This window comes from Urocitellus parryii, chromosome 6 (assembly GCF_045843805.1).
Source record: "Urocitellus parryii isolate mUroPar1 chromosome 6, mUroPar1.hap1, whole genome shotgun sequence".
Taxonomy (NCBI): Eukaryota; Metazoa; Chordata; class Mammalia; order Rodentia; family Sciuridae; genus Urocitellus; species Urocitellus parryii.
Genome location: NC_135536.1, coordinates 49,188,087 through 49,214,225, shown reverse-complemented (window position 1 = coordinate 49,214,225; position 26,139 = coordinate 49,188,087). Strand labels below are relative to the sequence as shown.

The 26,139-nt window shown below is 32.6% G+C and overlaps 1 protein-coding gene across 1 annotated transcript in view; it reads right to left on the bottom strand.

Annotated features, from left to right (window-relative positions):
* Nucleotides 1-26,139, bottom strand: part of Mipol1 (mirror-image polydactyly 1) — a 323,741-nt gene that overhangs the window by 100,123 nt on the left and 197,479 nt on the right. Inside the window, exon 12 of the mRNA XM_026408983.1 lies at nucleotides 2,752-2,846. Within this exon, the coding sequence (XP_026264768.1) occupies nucleotides 2,752-2,846 (95 nt within the window). The remainder of the gene's footprint in view (nucleotides 1-2,751; nucleotides 2,847-26,139) is intronic.

The window sequence follows — 26,139 nt, the reverse complement described above, 5'->3', positions numbered from 1 at the left end:
AGTTTTTTTTTTTGAGGAAGTAATGTCAGTTCATGTTAGATTATCATACATCTGTTAAAATTCTTAGACACTGTCATTTTACCAACAGAGCACCTGCTGTCCTATCTCACAAGGGTAGCAGAAAAGTTTCCATAAAAATTATTCATATAAATGGAGTGAATCTGCTACCTCCCACACTGTAACACCAATAGGCAACAATCATATGACGTTGATATAAGCCTGTGTGTGTGTGTGTGTGTGTGTGTGTGTGTGTGCAGTACTGGGGATAAAACCCAGGGGTCCTCAATCACTGAACCATGTCCCTAACTCTTTATTTATTTTGAGACAGAGGCTTGAAATGTAGGCTGGCCTCAAGCTCCTGAATAGGATTATAGGTGTGCACCACCAGGCCTGGCTCATAAGTCTTAATAAAGGGTTAATCATGTATCCTTTTAATATTTTACTGAGACCCTAATTTAATACAGCTAACAAACATGCATTTGAAACACTAGCTCTAAAACTTGGCTGCACATGAAAATTTCTCGGAGCTTTAAAACACACCTATACCTGATGTAACAAGCCCAGGTTGTGTAGGGAGGGCATCAGGATCAGGATTTTTAGAGGTTCCTCAGGTGATAATAACAGTAGTTAACAGTTGAGAATCACTGGTATAAAGAGAGAAAAGACTATAATATTCATTTAACAGTTAAAAAAAGGAATGAATATATTCATTCATTATTGGAGTTTGCCTACCTGCCCACCTGAATACTCATCTATAGCCACTGATGGTAACTGCAAAAACAAATGATTTCCCACAGTCAGTGACAAACTAAATGGCTTAAAACAACTGAAATTTAATGTGACACATTTCTGGACAAACTGGTCTAAAATCAGGTGTCAGCAGGGCTATACTCTCTCTGTTGGCTCTAAAAGGGAATCCTTCTTTGCCTTTCCTAGTGTTTAGAGTTTGCTGGTAATCCTTGGCATTTAAAGGCTTGTAGATGCATCACTTCAGTCACATGGCCATCTTTCTCTCTCTCTCTCTCTCTCTCTCTCTCTCTCTCTTTTTGTTACCAGAGATTGAACCCAGGGATGCTTAAATACTGAGCCACATTCCCAGACCTTTTAAATTTTTTTTTAGAGACAGAGCCTCCCTGAGTTGTGTAGGCCCTTGCTAAGTTGCTGAGGCTGGCTTTGAACTCTAGATCCTCTTGCCTCAGCCTTCCAAGCTGCTGTGTTTACAGGGGTGTGCCACTACCCCTAGCTCTGTGTTACTTAATATTGTCTTTCTCTCTTGTCTTTTTCTCTTTTGGTACTGTGGATTGAACATGGGGCATTCTACCACTGAGCCCTTTTTAAATTTTATTTTGAGATAGGGTCTCAATAAATTGCTGAGTCTGGCCTTAAATTTGAGATCCTCCTGCCTCAACCTCCAGAATCACTGGGATTTTAGGTGATAACTATCATGCAGAGCCAGATTGCTCCCCTGGCCAGCCCCTGCTTTTTTAAAAAAGCATGCCAGTCAGATTAGGATTCATCCTAATTACCCCATTTTAATTTGACTGCTCTGTAATGACCCTATTTCAAAATGAATTTTCAAAACATTCTGAGTACTGGAGGTTAGAGTTCAGCATACCTGTTTTGGAGGTGACACATTCAATCCATAACAACCAACTGCTGCAGATGTCATTGACACCTTCAAAGCTGTCATATACTTTTCATGTCATATACTTAAGTATTTGCAGTTATATAAAAATACCATTCACAGTCATTAGATGTTCTACTAGAAGTGACTATTTAATGCATTTGTAATGATGACATTTAGCAATATTGTATTGTAAAAACTTCATAATTGTATTGCAGTAAAACTGATTTTGATTTAGTTGCATTTATCAACATTATATTAAGAAGAGGTTCAAATTAATAACAAAAACAACTTTCAGTACAACTTCAGTTAGTGAATTCACATTTCAGACTTGAGGTTATTTTTAATATTAGTAGTTGAAAAATCTGTAGGGTATCAATGTTTTCAAACTTTTTTTCTAAACCATGATTTACTGTGAGCACACATATTTTGCATATAACCCAATATATAATCTTATCCCTCTCTTCACATACACATCAGAAAACTGACACAAAAATAAAACAGTATTTATTCTTACTATACAGGATACAATCTGACATTTTCTATTCTATTTCTTTTCATTAAAAATGCTATGGATCAGCGGTAGTGCACTTGCCTAGCATGTATGAAGCATTGGGTTTGATTCTCAGCACCACATATAAATAAATTTAAGAAGAAAAGCCAGTTTTGACTTTTTGAATTAATTTTACAAATACTGGAACATAAACTTAATTAAGTCAGTCAAAAATCCTTTAGAGACATTTCTTTAGAAACTTTCATAAGTATACTATAATAGTTGAAAAGTTACTATGACTGCTACTGACATAGTATTTAAAAAACATATATCACCTTAGAGGTGGCATTTAGATGGGTAAATAGTTCAATAGCTAACAAGGTTTTATTTAGACATCTAGTAATGAGTTATGTAAATTTTATGATTTTGATGGGAGTTTAAATTTTACCAAATGCAGGAAGGAAAAGAGGTAGAATGATGAATATTTTTGGCTAAATATTTTTAAAGTTACAAAAATGCTTTGACTGTGTAATTTTTAATTTTACTTAAGTATCTCCTCATTCACTATTGTGAAATTAGGTAGAAACATTTCCTAAACAATATTTATTGAAGCCCAAGCTAAAAAGAATTTTACCTGTAGTAAACTCGTAGTGTCTGGATTTCTTCTTCCAATTTTTTGTACTGTTCAATGGCAGCTTCTCTGGCTTCTTGCATTGATAACAACTTTGCCTGTAAATAGTTAACATTTTTAAAATTTCAATATTAATTTTGTGGTGTTAAAATATAGTAGTACAGTATGAATAGAGGTCTTGCATTTCTGGGAGCTGAAAAACTTATCAATATTTTTATTAGTGTCTTAATTTCACAGAAAATGATTAAAATGTATTAATAATAGAAATACCAAAGACATGAACAGTAAATTATGAACTTTGCTCATTACTAAACTTCTACCTTATTTTATCTGTATCATCAGATATATGCCCTTCTGCAATGTTTAACTTTATACACAGAATTCAGAATGTTGTACATGGGTTCAGAGCAATATCTAGGGTAGAGATAAGCACAATGGGTGTTTCACATACAAATTGAATGTGGCTTCACTGCCTAATCACATTAGATTTTCTTTTAACTTTATTAATAGTAAAGCTCAGAAAATTCTAAATATGTTGCCAGGCCATCTTTGATATTTAATGTGAAAAAAAAATACCTGACATATCTGATTCTTACAGAAATGATTTAACCTTTTTGATTCCTTTTTGTTAGGTGAAAAAAAATCCCTAAAAGGCAAATGTTAGCAACTTTGAATGCTAGAGATTTCAAATTAAATTTATTTTAACTGATAACTTGAAAACATAAAAATTATTCTAATTAAGTAATGTGATGTTTAAACACATGTGTATATTTTATAATGTTTAAATCAGGTTAAACGCTAACTCCTCAAACAGTTATCATTTCCTTATGGTGAAAACTTCAAATATATATTTTTTTAGTTTTTTAGAAATGTATTGTTATCTATAGTGTTTTTGATAGGGTTAAAAACAGTAATTTCAAAACCTTTTGCTGTCTTTTCACCATCTTTCACACTAGATTTTAAGAAATACCAAAAGGGTTTTCAGCATAGTTTTTAAAATATAGCACCAGTAAGCAGATTTTAGTATTATTAATTTGAGATTAAATTTGCATGAAAAGATTTTTTTTACCCGAAATGTTGTCTGATAGATAACACAAAGCAATCTTATTGTCACAAACCTCACAAACTACATCAATGCCAATACTTAAAAATAATTGAAAGTTTCAAGTGGAGTTATAAAATGTTGCTGAATCCATTGTGATTTTGGTGGGATTATTTTCTTGCATAAGAATGCAGTCATAAGAAAAATAAAAAATCCCAATTACAGAAAAATTAATTAGTGTAATGAAAGTGAACAATAGATAATGCCATTTTTCTATTTTAATAATGGAGAATTATAAAAATGTACAGCAGTTTCGATATTTGCATATAAAGTTTAGACACAAGATATTAATTTGTTCTCTATCTGGGCTAATAAATTCTAACAAAGGGTTCTCTTTGTAATTAAACTTAAGATGTTTGAATGCTTACTTTAACATGGTGTATTCCATAATTATAGATGAAACACTCTAACAAATAAGGAAAAATCTTTTAAAATAAAAAAGTAGGATTTTTTTTAATTGTACACGGACACAATACCTGTATTTTTTTAAGTTTATTTTTATGTGGTGCAGAGATTGGACTCAGTGCCTCACACATGCAAGGAAAGCACTCTACTGCTGACCTACAACCCCAACCCAAGTAGTTGTTTTTGACATCAATAATTAACCACTTCCCCAATTTTCACTGTACCCTAAAGTATGGACAGTAATGGTACTTTGGAAGGCAAAGATACTCACTATGACTAACAGCAAGTTAAAAAGAATCACACAAAAAAGGTCACATTGCATTCAGTTCAATAAAACTTCAAATATCCTGTTGCTTGTATTTAAAATACATCAGTAATAGTCAGGTAACAGAAACTTTGAAAAATATGCCAGTGCTAAATACTTTAGGTGATTATGCTGATTTTTTTAAACTGATAGTTCTGCAAAGAATAAACACAAAAAACTAAAACCAAACAAAAAAAGCAATGTTCTTGTAGGAAAATACCAAAATGTAGATCTTTGCTTAGAAACTTCCATAATGAAAATGGATTGTGTGAGAACTTAAATTTCTCATGCTTAAGGAAATATTGAACATTTCCCTTTCACTCCCACATTTAATTGGCAATGAAGATGCAGTGTTGCTTCATAAACAATTCAATTTCTTATTCTCAATGTCTAATTTTCTCTCTATACTCTGGTGACTATGTCAAGGTTATTATAAACTTTCTGGCTTTAAATCTCCTTACTTTATCTGGTCATGCTGTCTTTGAGGGAAAATCTCCTTACGCAATGGCACAAGGCTACTACTTCAGACCTAGCAGCTAGGATGAACTTCCTTCTCTATCACCTCAGATACAAGATCCAGGTTTTCTCATCAGAGTACTCCATCCCACTATCCCAGATGAAAACTGATTCCTGATGACATCATTTGTACTCTTAGAGCTATATATGCCAGAAGACAGACGCAGATCTACTTCTTAGACTTCCTGGGTAAGTAAATCCTTTTTGTTTCAGAGCGGGGCATTGTGTTAGTGAAGTTTGAATTGAATGTTTGTAACATGGAGCATTAAAAACTAATTTTAAAGTGCTGTTTACTTCTATTGTATTTCCTAGATTCTTCATTAACATAATTCCATCACACTATAAGTAAAAAAATGAATTTTATTTCGAAGTATTAAGGAAATTAGCAAATGATATTTTTCCTGTTTTTTTTTTTTTTTTTTTGAGCATACCATTCCCATTTTCTGGCAATTTCTTCTATAAAAACTGCATGCTATCATCTAGGTACATACTCACATAATTAAATGCATACAGTAAATAAAACTAATGAAACTTAGGGTAAGAGAATGTTCGATGTAAAGTAAGTCTCCCACTTCCAATCTTCAGTACTACATATCCCCTCTAGTGAGATTGCCAGTTACCTTTTTGTTGTGTTTCCTTCAAGAGATATTCTATGCATTTACAAACAGAAACTGCCATATTTGTGTTTTTGCAAATAAATACATCCATTTATAAAACTGAAAAGTTGACAGCATAGATAATGCCATTTTTGGTATTATCTTGCTTTAAATTTTTTAGAAATTTTCTATTTTGCTTTAAATTAAAAAAAAAATCAATCATCCTGTCCCACAAAATCACATCACCAGTCATATCTACTTCCTTCCCTCACAGACATAAAGTAAAACATCTCTGTGAGTTGGGGTTCATCATTTTCAAGAATATTTTATACTTTATAGATATTGTATCTTTATGTATTCATGGACAATTTTTTGGTCAGTTATTCATATTGATACATGTATCTTTTCCTATAGCGTTTTTTATACATACACTGTGATTATTGATATATTTGGACTTGTTTTTACACATTACCTCATATTTCACAGTAAGCATACTTTGTTTTCTTTCCCCTCAGACTTATGTTGGAATAAATTTTCTATATTTCCCTTATACTATACTCTTCACATTCTCTATATATGCTAATTGAAAAAAACATTTTTTTTTTTTTGGTACTGGGGACTGAACTCGGGGTACTTAACCACTGAGCTACCTCCCCAGCCCTATTTTGAATTTTATTTAGAGATAGAGTCTCACTGAGTTACTTAGCACCTAGCTTTTGCTGAGGCTAGCTTTGAACTTGAGATTCTCCTATCTCAGCCTCCAGAGACTCTGATATTATAGGAGTGTGCCACCGTGTCCGGCTCTAATTGAAAATTTTGGTAAAATTACTGAAAATATATTTTTGAGCAGTCTACAGTGAGTCAGGATTTCTGTAGAAAATTATAATTTTAAGTGAACATGCTAATACAAGTTTTATGCTTATACTCATTTTTTTAGGTAAAGTTTTTGTTTTATCAAAACAAAACATGTATGCAATATCATATAAGTATGCACATGGATTTTAAAAGTCAGGATAATTAAATCATAATTTGCATAAAGCAACAATTCACCCATTTTCAGTATATAGCTTTTTATACACAACAACTGATGTGATTTTTGTCCCGACAGTTTTTCTGTTTCCTAGAAAGTTATATACATAAATATGATGCAGTCTTTGAGTCTGGCTTCTTTTATTTAATATAATACTTCTGAGATTCATCTATATTATTGCATGTATCAGTAACTGATTCCTTATGTCACTGAGCAATATTACTTTCTGTGAATGTACCACAGTCTAAGTGATATTGGATTTCTCTCATTTTTGGCAATTATTAATTTAACGGGGCTCTAAATATCTGCATATAGGTCACTTTGTAGACATTTACCTCCATTTCTTTTGAGTAAATATCTCTAGAAGTAGAAATGATGAGTCCTATGGTAAGTGTGTGTTTATATACTTTATAAAAAATCACTGAACTTGCTGCATACGTTGAAATAACTTTAAAGCACCTATGCTTAACTAATACCAATACTTCTTATTAAATGCCTATCTATATAGGTTAAAAATGTATCAAGTGCTTGAAATATGTTTTTATAACCTATCTTGCAACAACCTATTAGACAATTCCAATTATTGCTATTTTACAAGTGATAAAACAGGTTCATGGATATGAACTTACTTACAAAATGTAAGTTTATACTTAAGTAACTTATAAATATAACAGAGCTAATGACTGGTGGACTAAAATGCAAATTCAGGTCTGTTTGACCCCCGAACACATAATTTCCCTTTATACCACTGTATAATATTCTATGATAACCATATCTCTATATCCAGGTAAAACAATGGAATCAAATCATCAATTGGTAACAGAGTTATTGACAATATGGAGGTTCACAGAATAATGAGAATGTGTTTTCCATCTTTATTATACTTTGAATATTCTTAAAGTGATTGAAAAAATATTGGTTAACTATTAGGTTAGTCTCATATAGTTAACTGCCCCATTGTATGCCTATCTTGAGTAGTCATCTAAATATGACAGCCATTTGTACTGGTATTATATTAGAAATGAAGTACATTGTTTCCTTAGAGTTTTATCTAGTAGTTTAGGATGACAGAAAAAGAAAAGATTACACTGTTTACAACATTGAACACTACAGGTTATAGGTATTATGGATAAACTATTATTATCCTATGTTCTGATCTTATTATGTTTGGTTTGAATGTGTTTTTAATAGTTATAATCTGATACAGTTAAGCCTTCCTTTGGTAACTCCAAGACCATTAATGGAAATCTATTTTTATGATAGAACAGAAGTAACTGATTGTATGCGTGATATCTGCTAAGTAAAGAAGCATACAGTACAAATTAAATCACAGAACCAGACAATTTTAGACTTGGAAAGGATTTTAGAGGTAATTTAGTCCCTTACTTTATAGATGAGGAGATTGTTGCTAATACAACATGCACAGAAAAACATCTGTAAATTATCCAGGGCTAATTAGAAAGAAAGCCAATAAGAAAGAAAGTTGGAACTAGAATACAAGTATCCAGAAAACACTGTATATTTTGCCATATGCACCACATTTCAATACACTATAATTTAATATTATGTTAACAGTTTTAATGGGATTATTTTCCAGGGTAGCCATGAGTATATACGACTGTGGTATACTACTAAACATATCTGCAAGAGATCTAGTTAGATATTTTTATAAAAATATGTCTAAACAATTGCTCAAGCAATACGACTAGAGTCATCATAGAATTTTAGTTTTTAACCTCATAAGCAATCTAGGGACCTAGTAGAAAATCAGATAGAGAACTGATGTCCAGGATATATAAAGAACTCAAAAAATTTAATACCAAAAAAACAAACAACTCAATCAATAAATGGGCTAAGGAACTGAACAGACACTTCTCAGAAGAATATATACAGTCAATCAACAAATAAATGAAAAAATGTTCAACATCTCTAGCAATTAGAGAAATGCAAATCAAAACTAAGATTTAATCTCACTCCAGTCAGAATGGCAGTTATCAAGAAGATAAGCAACAATAAGCATTGGTGAGGATGTAGGGGGAAAGGCACACTCTTATATTGCTGGTGGGACTGCAAATTGGTGCAGCCAATCTGGAAAGCAGTATGGAGATTCATTAAAAAACCTGGATTGGAACCTCCATTTGACCCTGCTATCCCACTCCTCAGTTTATACCCAAAGGACTTAAAAACAGCATACTACCGGACGCAGCCACATCAGTGTTTATAGCAGCACAGTTCAATATAGCTAAATTGTGGAACCAACCTAGATGCCCTTCAGTAGATGAATGGATAAAGAAAATGTTGTATAAATATACAATGGAGTATTACTCAGCATTAAAAGAGAATAAAATCATGGCATTTGCAGGTAAATGGATGGAGTTAGAGAATATCATGCTAAGTAAAATAAGACAATCCCTAAAACACAAAGGCCAAATGTATTCTCTGATAAGTGGATGCTGATCCACAATAGGGGAGGGGGAACATGGAAGGAATGGATGAACTTTGGATAGGGCAAAGGGGAGGGAGTGGATGGGAGGAGACATGGGGACAGAAAAGATAGTGTAATAAGATGGACATCATTACCCTAGGTACAAAGATGAAGAAATGAATGGTATGACTCTACCTTGTGTACAACCAGAGATGAAAAATTGTGTTACATTTGTGTATTATGAATCAAAATGTATTCTGCTGTCATGTATAACAAATTAGAAAAAATAAATAAATTTAAAAATATATATAAAATGTCAATTTGTATGTGTTAACTTTTACATTTGCCATATTATGGGAGAAAAATGTTCATCATTGAAAAATATGATTGTGCTCTATATGTGTAATATGAAATGAACTGCATTCTGCCATCATGTATAACAAAATTAGAGATAAATAAATAATTTAATTAAAAAATTCCTGAGGATCAGAAAAATAAATCCATCTCTCCCTTAAAAAATTAAAAACTATTATTCAAAAGGGTAAAAATTACCAGATTTCATTTATATACCTTTTTCAAAGAAGACTTGGATTGCTCACCATAGCATACTGACACAGCATAATGTTCCCTAGAGGTGATTCCTTAGAGGGTGTTACATTTTATGCTTGCATCATGACTTTCAGTTTATCCAACCAGAGCTGATCAGGTTCTTCACTCAAAAATAGTCATACATCCACTGTCTAGTGACCTATCAAATGGTTTGACATGACAGAGGGATAATGAGAGCTATGGGAGAACCAAAAATCAAAACATTAATTAATAGACAGAAACTGACTGAGAAGCAGTGAACAGAAGCCATGGAACACAGAAATGGAGAGCAGAGAGAGGTGCACAAGAAACACAGCTATCTCTGAAACCAGAATGGGTGAGATACCATCCTGAAACCGTCCATTTTGGCAAGTTACTAAAGCTTTATGTGCCTTTATCTTCACCTACAAAAGTGGAATAATGGTGCTCTATACCTTAGAGGGCTGATAATAGGAAAAAATCAGATGAAATCTGTAAAATATTTAAAATGGTGCCTGGCACACAGTTAGTACTCCAATATGTGACTATAAAGTAAATAACAAGAAAACAAAAAAATAGCATAATTACCAACTTGACCCAGCAGATGAGGAACCAGTAAAGAACTCTGGCACAACATGTGCAGAAAATAAGGATTCAATGTAGATATGGCTTGTATTCTCAAAACCTTTTTACTCACAGAACGGGGTCTGAGTCCCTGTGAGGTCTTGGTGTTTATGGTTTTCCTCATGATTCTATGTATCTTTACCAAAAAACCCCCTGTGTTGACCAAGGTAAAAAGTACATGTTTTTCATTATTGGTCATATATCATGTAATTTTCCTTCCAGAAAAGAGTATGCAAAATGCAATATTTTTTCAAGAAACATCTTTAAACATAAGTTATGGAATTTCATTGATCATCTTTAAAAATAGAAAATGTTTTTGAGACTTGATTTTAGGGGCTATAATTCATCATGTATCATTTAAGTTGGAGGCTGTTTATCATTAATATCAATACTACCACTTATAGTAATACTTAGAATTTGTATAGTTATATGATGTTTATGGAACACGTTATTTGAGAGATTAGGAGATTGAAAAATTTTGTTATATGAATAATCCTATTTCTATCATTTAAGAAGAGAGGAAAATAAGACATTATTAATTTCACAGATTGTCCATTAACAAAAAGCAGAACCTATAAATAAACCTGGTCTTTGTCTAAGTACAATATAGTACTACAATTTATATTATAAATTTATAATGTTATATATTTATGTTATATATATAATAACTGTTACATATATACACATATATATTCATTAAATCACACATACACACATATATGTATATGTGTGTATATAATATATTTTATATTATATACACACATTAGCTAGGTACTTTTCTAAGTACATTAGATATATTCATTTACTTATTTCTCATAACATATCTTTGTTAAGAGTTGTTATTACTATTCCCATTTTACAGAAGAGGAAAATGCTAAGTAACTTACTAAATGTCAGTCAGTTAATGAATGACAGAGGAAGGATTTGAATTTAATCTGCTCCAAAAACCTTCCTCTTAACTACTATGCTATAAACACTAGGCAAAATTTGGGACTTTTAAAATCTGATGTTAATTATTATCAATAATTGTAGTATGTAATTTTATATAAAGAACTTGCTTTAAGAATTGTTTTTTTAAACTCAAATGATTTATTTTAATATGGCACCCAGATCTTTCTTGGAGGCATTTATATGGTTTTGGAATGTTAGTCCCTTTAGTGACAAAAGGCCACCTCAGTGTTCCCTTAATTTTGTAGACTGTTGGTAAAAAGGTAATGTTACAGCTTTTAGGATACATCAGTAATTGCATATAACTTAATTTTAAGGATAATGGTGAGGAGTTTTCTCTACTACAGTAACTGTCTCTCCCAAAGAATCCTGCCATTTGGGGGCTTAGGGGATTGCACAAGACTCTAAGCATTTATCTACTTACCCATAAATTAGGAAAGGTAGAGAGAAAAAAAATTTCCCTACTGGATCTAGCTAAGAATCAACAACCTTGTTGTGCATTTGAAAGTTTCCTCTAGCTTTCAAGACACCAGTTTCAGTGCTAACCTGAATTCCATTCTATGCTTATTTCCTAGTTCTTCATTTAATTTTCAATCCAGACACACATGTATTTTTACTTGCTTTCAGTTTCTGCCTGGCTCATTTTATTCTTTGTGGATCCATTAACATTAAGCTTTGATATGTTCACTTTAACTAGGCTTCTGTGATTTACTGCCAGAAAAAGACACAGGCTTAATTATTCAGTTTTGTGTTCTCTGACCTAATGCTCTAAATTCTGACATCACTATTTTAATGTTCCATTTCTAAATCTATAAGTCTTCCCAGTTGTAATTGTGCACACAACCTATTTGACCACAACTCCTGAATGTGGTCCCTTGGATACTGTTTAATCCACACAGGCTACTAATAACAGTTTATATATTACAGAACTTATTCCCACCCAAAGCAACTCTTTGGCTTTTTCAAGACACTAAATCCTAAAATATAAGTTTCTATATTAGCAGGCAAAGACAAAGATGAAACTTTGAAAGCAGCAAAAGATAAAGGGTACATCATATAAAAGGAATCCTCAATAAGATTAACAGCAGATTTCATATAAGAAAATATGAAAGTCAGGGGCAATCGAATAGCAAATCCAATGTAATGAAAGAAAACATCCAACATCCTTGCCAGCACTTGTTATCTTTAGTATTTTGGATAATAGCCACTTTTTTGGTAATTAGTTATTTATTAATTTTTTCTTTTATTAGTGCATTATAGTTATATATAATATTTGGGTTCATTTTGGCAAAATTATATGTACACGGAATTTGATTTTCTCCATTTCCCTGGATAATAGCCAATTTTAGTGGGGTACGGTAAGCTCTAATTGTTGTTTTTAATTTGCATTTTTCTGATGATTAGTAATATTTTTTGTATATACCTCCAGGCCATTTGTGTGTCTTCTTTTGAGAAATGTCTATTGTCCATTTTAAATTCAGTTATTTATTTAATTTTTTTTTGCTATTGAGTTTTGGAGCCCTTAAATATTGTAGATATCGACCTCCTCAGATGTATAGTTTGCTTTTCACTTTTAGTGTCCAATGTAACTTACTTGTTAAGCCATAATGTGAAATGTTTGTCTTGAACCACTTCTTTGTGCATGAATTTAGACTGTGGAGGGTTTCTTTTCCTTTTACTTCTAAGTTGGATGTACTCTATCTCAAAAAATGCTACCATGGCCTTAAGTTTGTTGCTTGTTAAGTGTTAGATGTCTAGCCCCAAAGACTTCTTTTCTACACCTTTAAAAAAACATATATATATTTTAGATGTTGATGGACCTTTATTGTTTTTATTTGTTTGTGGTACTAAGAATCAAACCCAGTGCCTCACACATGCTAGGCAAGAGTGCTACCACTGAGCTACAACCCAAGCCCCTACACTTTTATACATATATATTTAGTTGTAGAAGAACAAAATACCTTTTTTAAAATTTATTTTTATGTGGTTCTGAGGATCAAACCAAGTACCTCACACATGCAAGGCAAGCGCTCTACCCCTGAGCCACAACCCCAGCCATTTTCTACACTTTGAAAGTCACTTTCTAACATATGCAAAACCACTGACTACCATAGTGGCTTCACTAAAACTCTATTCTTCACTTGATAAGACTTGCTTTTTAATATCTAGAAAAAAGATTAATTGTGTAGTATTTATGGTCTCCAGAAACATATATTAAATTATTAAATTTTCATCTCCCATGCCATACTACCTGTTCCTGAGGTCATTTCCTCAAGAAAAAAAAATATATACAGGAAAACACTAAACATTTCAGTCAGAACATTGTTTCCTAGGCTGGGGGGTACAGCTGAGTGGTAGAGAAATGTTGCTTAACATGTGGCTTCCTCAAAAAAAACCCACTCTCCTTTCTCATGGCAGAGTACATTCCTTTCACTAAGCTCTCTGGTACTACCTAAGAACATGAGCACACAGAGAAAATTAAATTCTTATTTAAACTCAAGAAGCAAACATTTCCCAAAATGACAATATTCCCCTCCTTTTCACTTGAGTCGTAAACATTTCTCTACATGCCAGTGCCCTTGTATTTAGTTAGAATTTTAGCCAGCAGTATTTTGTTTATTTGTTCAGGATCATGCATGTTTTTTCATTACATCTATAGTACACTTCATCACCTGAACACCTGCTGAACTAAACTTGTCTTGCCAGCAAAAAATTTTGAAATTATGCAATCTGCAATTCAGTCCATGGCAAGCACTTGGGTAGAATTTCTTCTATACCTTTCAACATTAATTTAAACACTGCTTGCATAGAAATATTGCCAACTGAAAAGTTAGTGAAGCAAGTTTAATCAAGTAAATCTGACTATCATTTTAGCTAAGAACTTCTCAGATGCTCATATTAAATAAGTACCAAAATCAATGTCTATCAAGTTAACCATAACATTATTCTAAATTTTTTTCTGAATGTGGTGAAAGCAAAATCAGTATGATAATATGATAATGTGATCATTAATTAATGAGCAAATTTTTCATCCATCAAAAATATTTTATGCATATAGGCTTTAAAAAACATGACTATGAAAACAACTACTGAACAAACTTAGCCATAACTGAAAAAGTATATTCTTAAAGGAAAACATTTCAATCAATTATATTTTACATGCCAATTTTTAAAATAGACAAATAAGCAATTTGACATGTACATATTAATATGTAACTAGCAAACTCAGAAGTATAAAAAGCATAAACATAAAGCTCAATAAGCAAAGCTGTATGAAATATATTTGACTGAAACTGCTCATAATTAAGTATACTGAAAGTATTCAAATAAAAGAACTATTAATTTTTAAGTCTTTCATCTGTGAAATAAGTTTTATTCAGGTGTCTTAAGTGCAAACCCATAAATTTCTTATTCATTTATTATAAAAGCAAAAAGAAGCAAGGATATCTGAATTAAAGGCAACTTTTTAAAAAGATCAAATCACATTATAAAGAAAAACAGACTAAGCAAGATTTCATAAATATGCCAAAAGTTTTCTTAAATACTTGTAAGTTGATATTAAATAAGTGAGCTAAATTCTTACAGAGATGGATAGCTTAAATAGTTTTAACCAAAGGAAGAGGACTTGCTACACCTGACTTCATTCATGTTAATCAACATATGCAGAAATTTAAACAAAAATTATGCATCTGAATGTGGAAATTATTTGGGAGTTGTGCCTAAGCATGTGAAAAGCATAAGAAAAAAGAATTCCGTTTCCTTTGGATGCTTGAGACAACAGCAACACAGCCTAGGGCACACTGCTGCGGATTTTAACAGTTGTATGGAACTACTCAAAATGCTTTTGATCCATTTTATCTTGCAAGTTAGCAAAGAAATGTTGCAATAAGAAACACCAACAAAGATCTGAAAAAGTTAAGCTCTGGATTACCATATTGTGTTCTCCTGCCATTCAATGCTTCATACAAAGGCAGTGGTGTTCAAAGTAAGAAAAAAAAAAGTGGGGGGAGAGAGAGAAAAGAGAAACTGGTCTCAGAAAGTGCAAAGCACAAAGTAAATAATATTCTTCTACATCCCTTCTTTTTCACAGATTGGATGTTAAAAGAGTTGCAGCAATTAGGCTTTTGTTAATTACCAGCTGTTGAAACAGATGTGTTGACTATCCTTATTAGTTAACAGCTGGGTGAGAAGAACAATTGATGCTCCCTAAAACCAACAGCCAGCTGCTCTGCAGTAATTATCTCCAATTAATAATACAGGTGATAACAGCAAAAAGCTCCTATGTCTCTTTCAATAACTTTGGCAGTTTCAATAAGTATGGCTTTATCATTACACGGTAATACAGAATACATTTATTACAACAAGTAAGGTTGATGTATTAGAGTCGAATTAACTTTAGGGTAGTTTCCATTATGCAATTTCTGGAGAAAGAATCAGACAAGTGCTAAAAGTAGAAGCAGACATTCTGTATGCTTTTATTTATCATATTTCAAATGTCACTGCCAACTCACTTCTCTAGAACTAACAATAATAGCTAAGCACTTAAGTTCTTTGAAAGAGAGAAGCATAACTAAAATCTGTTCTTTTTGATTTCCAGGTGTTTTCACTGATCGTGTTTTATATTCAGTTCACTGAAGCAATATATTTTCTCGTGGTATGCCTAAATATCAGTGTCTTGTTCCCTAGCTTATATTTCCTAGGTGACTGGTAGAAGCAATTTTACCAAACCCAAAAATAATTTACCTCTGAGCAGTAAACATTTCATGTATACAAAGAGATCAGCAAAACAAATAAGCAAGCAGGAAAACAAGAAAGAAAAACATTTTATTTTGTAGAACTACTTTATGATATATAACATTTAAGTTTCTAATTATGATAAAGTAAAAAAGAAATATCATAATAAACCATACAAATAAAATAGCAATGATTATATTCTAAAATCACTTTTACTATTTCCTATTTTTAAATATTCATATTAAAACTTCATTTATGCAACAGAAAGGGGAGGAAATGGGGAATGAAAATTGATCAAATCATGTTATGTGCATGATTTAAGAAGCATAACTAAAGAGAAGCAGGTATGTCAGTATTTCACAATGAATCCCACTATTACATATAACTATAATGTAACAATAAAAAATCTTAAAAAGCTTCATTTACATGAATGTACATTAAAATAAAGATTTAAACAGACATGGTAAATCATCTCTGTCTATGAAAGAGGTATCTACAAGAATTTACAACCATATCTATTCACTAATTAGAGAACACTTAAAGACACTGCCTTTCTGAAAACAAGGATTAGAGCTGGATGAATACACCCCTTTCACAAACCTTCCTCAAGTCTCTGTTGGGTCATCATAAGCAGCTTGTTCTTTCAACATTAAATAGAAAAGTCTACTGATTATTAGTTCTGAGTGCCTCAGTTAGGCAATAGGACAATTAATATGAACAGAAACTTTAAATAACATGTAAATAAAACATTTCACCACAAGAGGCTGTAATAAAAAATAGTGAACAAAGATGAACTTTCTATAGCAATATTATTTAGGTTGCCATTTGGGAAATATGAATGTCTGATACAAAAAATATCAGTTAGAAACCCTCTCATCTCATTCTATGTAATTGTGGTTTCTAAAGCAGGAATTTCAACATTTATATAATTATAAAACAAGAGTGATAAGTACATCGTCACTCCCAGCCCCCTGCCAAAAGTTATTCATTTCTATGAATAAAACTTCCCATGAGAATCTGTAATATCTAAGATTCTGTAATTTACAGGGAATCCCCTGATGTATGGGAGCTAACAAAATGTGTAAATAGAGGAAAAATCTGTTAGCCTTGAGGTTTGAAAGTCTCTATTAGGCTACAGAATTATTCTGATTTCTCAGTTCTGAGACCTAGTTTCTCAGGATAACAACAGCAAGGGCAAGGCAAATATCTTCTGCCCTGACATTGGACAGCTGTCTTTTCCTTCATCACAAAGCATATCTGAGAAGTACACAAGCAACATGGCAGTGGGTCATACTTTTCTCTTCTCTGTGGAATGGAACAGGTTGTAGTTACCATCTTACAAGCCTACCATGTCATAATTGTGCAGGCAGGCATGGTTACTACTGAAGCAAGAGGGCTGCTGCCCTCTCATCATTGTATCCAATGTGGAGATAAGGCAGAAGTCAAATCTGTTTTGATGCCACAGTTCCTAAATTCGTTGCTGTTTAAAAATAAGCCAAGAAATTTACATACTCTCCCTTCTGCAAAAAAATTTACCAATATGTAGTGAACATCTATCTGACTGTTATACTCAGTTGCTTTAAAAGCATTGCTGTTTTTTTCTGAAGTTTAAAAATACTTGGGCCTAACCTAGATTAGGACTCAAATATTCAGAGGTGCTTTCAATAGGCAGTACCTGAGATATACCCTTTTCACACCAATTTCAATACATTTCAAATTAAGAACTTCATAAGATGGTTTAATTACCTGGTATAAATACCTGCATTTTCTCATCTATAAAATAATGTGTCAACTGTTCATCATGTCTCTTCAGTCTTGATCATGACAGACTCATAAACATTCTCATGGTTAAGTCTTTTGCACTGTTTTCCTATGCTTCATTTTACCTTATGCAATAAATATATTATAGCATTCATCTAATTTTATCTGAATTTTTTGGTATATGTATTTCCTTAGTAGATGTCAAATTTCTTATACCCTTTTTGTATTTACAGAATGTAGTATATAAGATCTAATTAAACATTTAAAATAAATAAATATAGATACTTTTAAATCAGGAAGAAAGCTTTGTCTAAAAATTGTTCAGGGTTGTGAATGAAGCTCAGTGGCACAGTACTTGCATAGCATGTGAGAGGCCCTGGGTTTGGTCCCCAGAACGGCAGGGGAAAAAAAAAATTATGGATGGAACTAGAGACCATCATGTAGCGCAAAGTTGGACTCAAAAAGTCAAGGGTTGTATATTCTCTCATATGTGTAAATTAGAGAGAAAAAATACTTTAAGAAGGGACCTCATAAATATAAAACGGAGAGTGGACAATGGGGATCAGGGGGAGGAAGAGGGTAGGGATAGGGGTATTGAAATTGATTAAATCATGGTATGTGCATGTATGAATGAATCTTATTATGTGTAATCATAATGCACTAATAAAAATTTTTTAAAAATCCTAAAATAACTATGGTGATATAGATTAGTTCTTCTTCCTATCATCTCCATCAACCAAGTCGAGCTCCCAGAAACAACTGTTTATACTTTTCAGCTTTTTCTTTGGGTATTCCTTCTGTATGTCTATATAATCTGCTTATATCCTTATAATCAGAATCATGAATTGTAGAATTGGCTTTTGGTTATGATATCTGAGGGCTTAGCTCTTTTTAATCAACTCCTCCTGATTTTTCTTCGTACCTTTATTGTCTCAATTTAGGATGTCTGTCTAACTATATCAAAATTCTTGAAAAAAAAGTTCACATTACTATGATTATAAAAATAAAATTTTATAAGTTATAAGTGTGTAATATCACATATTATAAAGACAGGACTTCTTAAGGTAGGTTACAACAGCATCTATGTCCCTATGAATAGGAAAATCTGTTTTTTTAACTGAAATAAACAACATGACTTTACTCAGTCTCATATTCAAGACACTAATTCCAGTTTTAAAGCATCTTATAATTGATGTATCGAATAAATAAAGGAAAAACTTTGAAAGCAAAAACAAGATTTTTAAAAAACATCCTCCATGCCATCTTTTGGACTTTTCTAATTATATGTACTGTATTTTGAATACTTTTTCTTATACATCACAGTTAAAATGATCATTGTTTATATTTATAAATTTTGAGACATGCTACCACTATGGTTTTGCTATGGGTTGAGTGTGTTCCTCACAGTTTCATGTGCTCAAAGCTTGGTCCCCTATGTAACAGTCCTGAGGTAGTGGGCCACTAAGAGATGTGGGGGTGTTATCTCAGAAGAGATTAACGTACTTCTCACCAGATTGACTTAGTTCCTGTGAAGTGGGTTATTATAAAGCAAGGCCTCCTTATGATGTTGACCCCTTCAAGTACTGAATAGCTAGTTCCCTTTCTGCTTCTCAGCCATGTGGTGATACGGCCTGGGAGGCCCTTGCTAAATGCAGGTGCCACGTTGTTTGGAATTTCCAACAACCAGAATTGTGGGCCAAATAAATCTCTTTTCTTTATACATTACCTCAGATATTTTACTTAACCAACACAAAATGGACTAAGACAACTACCTTTCACTTATTTTTATACAATGTCCCTCTCTCTTTGGAGATTTGTTTCAATTTTCTTTTGGCTGTTATGCTTCTCTAAGTAATTCCCAGAAAATAAATAGGTTCTTTTTAACTTTTACTTGTTAAAAAACAAGTCTTTGTTTTGTTCTCCTGTATACATGCTATTTTGTCCAGATACAGGAGCCTTAGATTTAAGTATTTCCCTCTGAAATTCACATAGTTGCACTATTTTGCTTTCCAGTATTGCAGATAAAAATGTGATACCAGTGTAAAGCTATTCTTTTGCAAATAATCAGTTTTATGCAATTTCATAACAAATGTAATAAAGATATAACATTTTCTCTTTATTATTAGCATAATGCCATTTACTTAGCTATGCCTATAAATTTAGCATGTTTATATAAAATTGCATAAGCAATAGGTAATTAAAAAATTTACTCAGTTTGTTCTAATAATTCAGTTTTCTTCAGTGCAAGTGAGTTTTCTTCTATTGCTTCTTTGAGTATCGTTTCTTTTAATTTGCTTCTAAACTGAGACCTGTCTTCTTCTACATATTAGGTTTTCATTTCACTCCATTTTCTTGAATTTCTTCTTAGTGTTTTTCCCTTTGCTGTTCTAAATCACTAATTAGATTTTTTTCCTGATCATTTTGTTATTCAAATCACATGCTATATTTTTTACCTACTGTATATTTTGTCTTTTTTGATTACTCCTTCAAAATATTTTTTATTTTCCTTGTTTTGAAAATTTCCTCTCCTTTCAATAAAGCGTATTCAATTGAAGTTGTCATCTTTCACCAGTAAAGGAAAGGGCACAGGGAGAGTGAGAAGGGGAGAAAAAGGGAAGGTAATAAATTGGAACAAATTATATTCCATTCTTGTATAATTATGTCAAACCCCAATATTATGTATAACTGTAACACACTAATAAAAATTTTTAAGAAGGTAAAATTTTAGTGACAACATCATATATTGGTGATTTTAAGTATGTGGTCACATTTAATCGCATCATAGCTATAGTTAAGACTCCATGCATTTTCATGAGTTAATTAAATCAATAAACTCATATAACATAAATAAAGATGGAAGAAATGTGCTTTTTTCCATGAAGCAATCCTTTCTCTAAATTATGAACTATGTCTATGTTTATTCTCTATTTCTCATGTCTATTCATATCAGATGGCATAGATTCTTTCAGCATATTTGAAAATAGTCATATTTGGGATAGTGATGATGAGAAACAGTGAGTAGTAAGCAGTTTCTTCATTAGGTAGACTGGCAAATTTCTCTAAGGCACATTCATTAGATGGACAGTTTTAACTTTTTCCAGGTTCTAGTAGGACCTTCCAAAGCTTAGGGACTGATGGGAAAACGGCTTTTATTCCATTGTTTCTGTCTATGTTATTCATTGAAACTTTCAAAAGTTCTATTTTGTTTTACATCTGTACAAGTAGCAAGTACTCCACCATTTGTATCACAATACTGACTCCATAGGACATTAGTACTGGTAGCATAAAGTGACTAAGGAGCTTTGTACTATCTGTATCATGAGCTGCAGTACCAGTATCTTCAAATACTAAGCGTATATGTTATGCTTTGAAGTTGAAATTTTCTAAATTAAACTCATTTGTTTCCACAAACCAAATAAATTTCTCAATGTCACTCTGTCAGTGTCATCATTTCCCCTGAAGTTATTTTAAACTTCCCCTTCCTTTCTCATATCCAGTAAGTGAAGTCTTGCTACTTATCTCAAAATATCTTACCTTATTCTCTATTCCTACTATTTTTACTCAAGAAAGTCCCAATCTTCTTTACTTCATTCATAGAATAATAGGCTTCAAGTCAGTCTTTCCTGCCTTCCTATGCCTGAGTAATTGCATTAAAACCCATTAGATTACTTTCTCCATTTCATATTATCAAATCATATATATTGCCACTTCTTCATACACAAATCTTCAGAGCATATCTACTCTCCATTTCACCAATGGTAATCTTTGTCTCTTTTCCAAAAGCTCACTGTACTTTTCAACATCAGTTGTTCACAGGGTGACAAATCATTCTTGGAAATACCTTCATGGGATGTAGAGTCCCAGTTTTTGGCAACGGAGGCAGATGTTGGAGGGAAAAGTCTAAGTCTATATGACAGTCAAAATCATAGAGTCAAAAAAAAACACACACTGGTTTTAGTGATGTGTCAAATTATAGCAACAAGGCATGGGGCCATAGGTTAGTAGTAGAGTTCTTGCCTAGCATGTGTGAGGCACTGGCTTCGATCCTCAGTACTACATAAAACTAATCAAATAAAATAAAGGCATGCTGTCCATCTACCGCTACAAAAAAAATTATAACAACAAAAAATGTACCTTCTACCTACCAATATAAAAAATGGGGTTTTAAATAACCTTGTTGATTTCTATTTAAGTTTTAATAAAACTGTAGAAGACAAAAAATAACTGTTTATATCTTTTTCAAATCCAAAGTAGACTCTACTCATTTATGTGGATTTTTGGAAGACAAAAGCAAAGTTTTTTTTATATTTATTTTTTTAGTTCTAGTTGGACATAATACCTTTATTTTATTTATTTATTTTTATGTGGTACTGAGGATCGAACCCAGGGCCTCACATGTGCTAGGCGAGCGCTCTACTTCTGAGCCGCAACACCAGCCCCCAAATCAAAGTTTTGGCAGTATCCATTCAATCTAAAAATTCCTTCTCAAAGAAAATTATAAGATCTTACATATATACTCAATATCTTGCACATTTTGTACACTGTCCTTTAAGAAAGGGTGTGATTTTCTTACCTATAATATTGAGGTTTCAACAACGAAAGTTTTTGGTCACTTTTCAATTTCTAGAAAATGTGTAAAATTAATGATATTTTTTACTTTTTAGAAATAAAAGAAGATAGCCTCCTTAAATATGTTCACCATGAAAGATATTAAAAGTTTAGCCTGAATGAAAATCATTTTCAAAGTACAGAGGAAAAAAAGAATATCCTTGAAATTGGAAACACATCAAAGGAAAGAAATTTATATGCTTTTTTTCTAAGTCTGCATAATGATGATGATCATTGATAAAACCATAAGGAACCTAGATGCAAAAAAAAAAAAAAAGAATGATTTGCTTGAGTTGTAGCCTGCAATAAATACCCAAACAGTAAATAAAATAAAAATAAAATAACTTTTTTTTGTCTTTTTTTTAAAAGTAAGGCTATTTAAGAACTCAAAGAAATGCTACCCAAAAAGTACAGTATATCGGTTTCCTAGGGCTGCTGGAACAAAATACCCGAAATTGAGTGGCTTAAGACAATCGGAATTTATTCTTTTATATTTGTGAATGCCAGATGTTCAAAATCAAGGTGTTGGCAAGGTTGGTTCCTTCTGGAATCTCTGAGAGAAAAATCTATTCCATGGCTCTTTCCTGGCTTTGCGCAGTTGCCAATAACTCTTGGCATTCCTTGGACATATCACTTCAGTCTCTGTATTCATTGTCCCATGGTTTTCTTTCCTGTGCCTTCTGTGTCTGTGTACAAATGCCCCTCTTTTAAGAACATCATTCACTTAATTGCAACTCAGCCTAATCCAGAATAATCTCACATTAAAGTGATGACATACACCTGCAAAGACCCTATTTCCAAACACAGTCACTTCATAGGTACAGGGACTTGAACAAATGTTTTTGGGGGACATAATTCTATCCATTACATGCAATCAAGTTGAAGAAAGCTTTCTCAATTTCTTAAGTAAACTAGAAACTACTTAGAATCCAATTTCAATATCATAAATTCAAATTACTTCTCTGCTCAATTGATGCTGGAAATGCCTTTAACTGAATTCAACATCCATTCATGATAAAATATTTTAGCAAATTAGTGAGAGAATAGAACTTACTAATTGTGATAAAAGGCATCTACCAAGACCAGAGCTTGCCTCATATTTAAGGGTGATAGGATAAACACTTTCCCTCAAATCTGGAAACAAGGCAATGATGTCTGCTCTTGTTCCACTTAGAACAATATGGAAAGAAAAGCAAATAAAAGGCATACGAAAGGAAGAAACTAAAAGGTCTCTTGTAGATTACACGATTATCTATAAAAATTCCAAGGAATCTTTAGAAAAGCAATCATGGGGATGGGGGAAAGCAATCATAGAACTAATAAATGAGTCCCTCAAATATGAAGAATACACAATATACTAAAACACTGTATTTCCATATACTAGCAATGTATGATTGGAGACCTACATTAAAAATTACATTACTATTTGTAATCCTGCTAAAACATCAACTATTTAAGAGTAAAGATAACAAAATACGTTTTCTACATCTGTGTAACTGAAATTATAGAATATGTATTGAAAATAAATACCTAGTTGACTGGAGAAACATATTGTGCTTATAGAACTGAAAAAAAAATAGTAAGGATTTCAATTATTCTATCAAAAGCTTCTATGAATATTATGTAGAAGTAGAAGTGGCTGATTCTAAATTCATGAAGAAAGTGGAATAGACAAAATAATTTTGAAAATAAAAAACTGGAATAATCATATTATACAATTTAAATATTTACTACAAAGCTATAGTAATCAAGACATTTAATTGGCATTGTTGAAAGGAGAGACACTTAGATCACAGATCTGCAAGTCCACAAATAAACCCATACAAATATGGCAAATTGTGTATTGATAAAGATATGAAAAACATTCAATTGAGAAAGTTAACTTTTTAAATAAATGGTGTAAGAATAATGGGGCATGTATATGCCAAAAACCAAAAACAAACAAACAAAACAAAACAAAAAGTATCCTTCAACCTGTCTTATATGTTGTACAAAAATTAACTCAAAATAGATCTAAATTCATGACTCAGGGTTAGACAGAGTGCTGAGGGCCATTACCAAGTAGGTATTGACGCATTGTAATCCTTGCCAGTGTACCCCATGTTAAATGGACTTGCCTTGGAAATTTGCTGCGACCTTGCTTGTGTGTTTGAGAAAGATGACCCTGCTCAAGGTGATCGAGGGTGGATCCAGGTTTGAGGAAGTATCCTGCAGGTTTGAGGAAGTATCTCAGTCCTTGGGTTTAGGGTGTTCCCGGTTTAAGGCATTTCCCGGTTTAAGAATATGGGTTTTAGGGAAGTTGAGGTTGAAGATTATTGCTGCTGGGATTAGGGTGTTCCTGCTGCTTGTTCCCCTTGAGTTCTCCTGAGATTCAAATGGGATTTGGAAAAAGCCTCGTGGAGTAGGTGAAGTGTGCAGGCAGATTTAGACTGCCCCTGAACTTGTGTGGAGGCTGGTGTGAGATCGGGAATAAAGAATTGCTGTTTGAATCTACAAAGCTGTGTGGTGCTTCTGTTCAACATAGTCCTCAAAACACTGGCCAGAGCAATTAGACAGACAAAAGAAATTAAAGGCATAAAAATAGGAAAAGAAGAACTTAAATTATCACTATTTGCAGATGATATGATTCTATACCTAGCAGACCCAAAGGGTCTACAATGAAGCTATTAGAGCTAATAAATGAATTCAGCAAAGTGGCAGGATATAAGATCAACACGCATAAATCAAAGGCATTCCTGTATATCAGCGACAAACCCTCTGAAACGGAAATGAGGACAACTACTCCATTCACAATATCCCCCCCAAAAATAAAATACTTGGGAATCAACCTAACAAAAGAGGTGAAAGATTTATACAATGAAAATTACAGAACCCTAAAGAAAGATATAGAAGAAGACCTTAGAAGATGGAAAAATATACCCTGCTCATGGATAGGCAGAACTAACATCATCAAAATGGCGATATTACCAAAAGTTCTCTATAAGTTCAATGCAATGCCAATCAAAATCCCAATAGCATTTCTTGTAGAAATAGATAAAAGAATCATGAAATTCATATGGAATAATAAAAGACCCAAATAGCAAAAACAATACTAAGCAGGAAGTGTGAATCAGGCAGTATAGCGATACCAGACTTCAAACTATACTACAGAGCAATAGTAACAAAAACAGCATGGTACTGGTACCAAAACAGGCGGGTGGACCAATGGTACAGAATAGAGGACACAGTAACCAATCCACAAAACTACAACTATCTTATATTTGATAAAGGGGCTAAAAGCATGCAATGGAGGAAGGATAGCATCTTCAACAAATGGTGCTGGGAAAACTGGAAATCCATCTGCATCAAAATGAATCTGAATCCCTATCGCTCACCATGCACAAAAGTTAACTCAAAATGGATCAAGGAGCTTGATATTAAATCAGTGACACGGCATCTGATAGAAGAAAAAGTTGGCTATGATCTACATACTGTGGGATCAGGCTCCAAATTCCTCAATAGGACACCCATAGCGCAAGAGTTAACAACTAGAATCAACAAATGGGACTTACTCAAACTAAAAAGTTTTTTCTCAGCAAAAGAAACAATAAGAGAGATAAACAGGGAGCCTACATCCTGGGAACAAATCTTTACTCCACACACTTCAGATAGAGCCCTAATAACCAGAATATATAAAGAACTCAAAAAATTAGACAATAAGATAACAAATAACCCAATCAATAAATGGGCAAAGGACCTGAACAGACACTTCTCAGAGGAGGACATACAATC